Below are 1,293 nucleotides of genomic sequence, written 5' to 3'. Positions count from 1 at the left end.
CCGTGGAGAGCCGCGCGCCACGGGACGCCGACTCACCCCAGATCAGGTCGCACGATTTGAGTGTAGGTGTAGCACCGTCCCAGGATTATCTCGTACAAATGGGCGGTGGTGCCCGCCCCCTTCCACTCTTTGTGCTTGGGCGGCTGGTGCCACATCAGGGTGCCCACCACCGCCGCGATGATCACCACGACCAGAAGACCGAGAACCACGCAGAGACAGATCTGGGCTTTCCTGGAAATGTCGCAGCAGGGTTTCTCCCTGCTCACGGCGCTGAACCTGTGGTCGGCCATGGGGTCCGCTGGGGGCTCTGCCGCGCGAAGTGGCCGGAGAGGCCGCGCGTGGCCGGCCCGAAATCCAGGAGGCAGCTAGCCCGGTTCTGGAAGGGCACCTCCCCTTTATCTTGCACTTGCGGGTTCTCGGCTTCCTTTCCCACCCCCACCCCCTCCTGCAAAGTTCCCTGGCCGGCTGACCAATAAGGATTTTAAGGACTTGAAAGACCTCTACTACAGCGGCTCACTTCCAGGCTCCTGAGCAGAGAAGGACCACATTTTGCATTTGCAGGGAGAAGCCGCCGCCTGGAGCTTTCTCCGCAGGCTCCGGGGAACAAACCACAATGTATCCTTATACTTCTCCACCAGCTCCCTCGTTCAACTTTGCACTTTTACCCTTTAGCCACACCCAATCCTGGAAAGCGTGAAGGCTGGCTGCCTGCCTCTGCGCGTGCTAAGCACTCCTTTCTGTGGCATGCAGGGAGGATGCTCTACCTCTACTTGGCAACCTTGACAAATGCCTGCTCAGCCCTCTTCAAAAGCTCCACTCAAGACTCATCCCTTAACCCAAGTAATTAAACCCGGCTTCGAACCCAGCTCCACGACTCACCACTACTGGAGTAATACCAGACAAGTTACTTGATCTCTCTGTGTTTCAGATTTAAGACTGGGACAATAGCATTATCTACTTCATGGGGTGTGATGCGGATTAAGAGAGTTCATATTTACATTGTGTTTAGCACAATGCCTGGCACATGCGAAGTACTCAGTAAGTGTTGGCTATTGAAATCTGCTCCGCNCCGGCTTCGAACCCAGCTCCACGACTCACCACTACTGGAGTAATACCAGACAAGTTACTTGATCTCTCTGTGTTTCAGATTTAAGACTGGGACAATAGCATTATCTACTTCATGGGGTGTGATGCGGATTAAGAGAGTTCATATTTACATTGTGTTTAGCACAATGCCTGGCACATGCGAAGTACTCAGTAAGTGTTAGCTATTGAAACCTGCTCCATGAGGGG

At 53.9% G+C, this 1,293-nt stretch overlaps 1 protein-coding gene across 1 annotated transcript in view; it reads right to left on the bottom strand.

Annotated features, from left to right (window-relative positions):
* CD38 (CD38 molecule) overlaps positions 1–410 on the bottom strand; it is a 49,553-nt gene extending 49,143 nt beyond the window's left edge. Inside the window, exon 1 of the mRNA XM_077750441.1 lies at positions 37–410. Within this exon, the coding sequence (XP_077606567.1) occupies positions 37–290 (254 nt within the window). The 5' untranslated portion in view covers positions 291–410. The remainder of the gene's footprint in view (positions 1–36) is intronic.
* Positions 411–1,293: the final 883 nt, after the last annotated feature.

This window comes from Crocuta crocuta, unplaced genomic scaffold (assembly GCF_008692635.1).
Source record: "Crocuta crocuta isolate KB4526 unplaced genomic scaffold, BGI_CrCroc_1.0 scaffold179, whole genome shotgun sequence".
Classification (NCBI taxonomy): domain Eukaryota; kingdom Metazoa; phylum Chordata; class Mammalia; order Carnivora; family Hyaenidae; genus Crocuta; species Crocuta crocuta.
The sequence above is the reverse complement of the archived record's forward strand: the minus strand, read 5'-3'. Positions and strand labels throughout refer to the sequence as shown.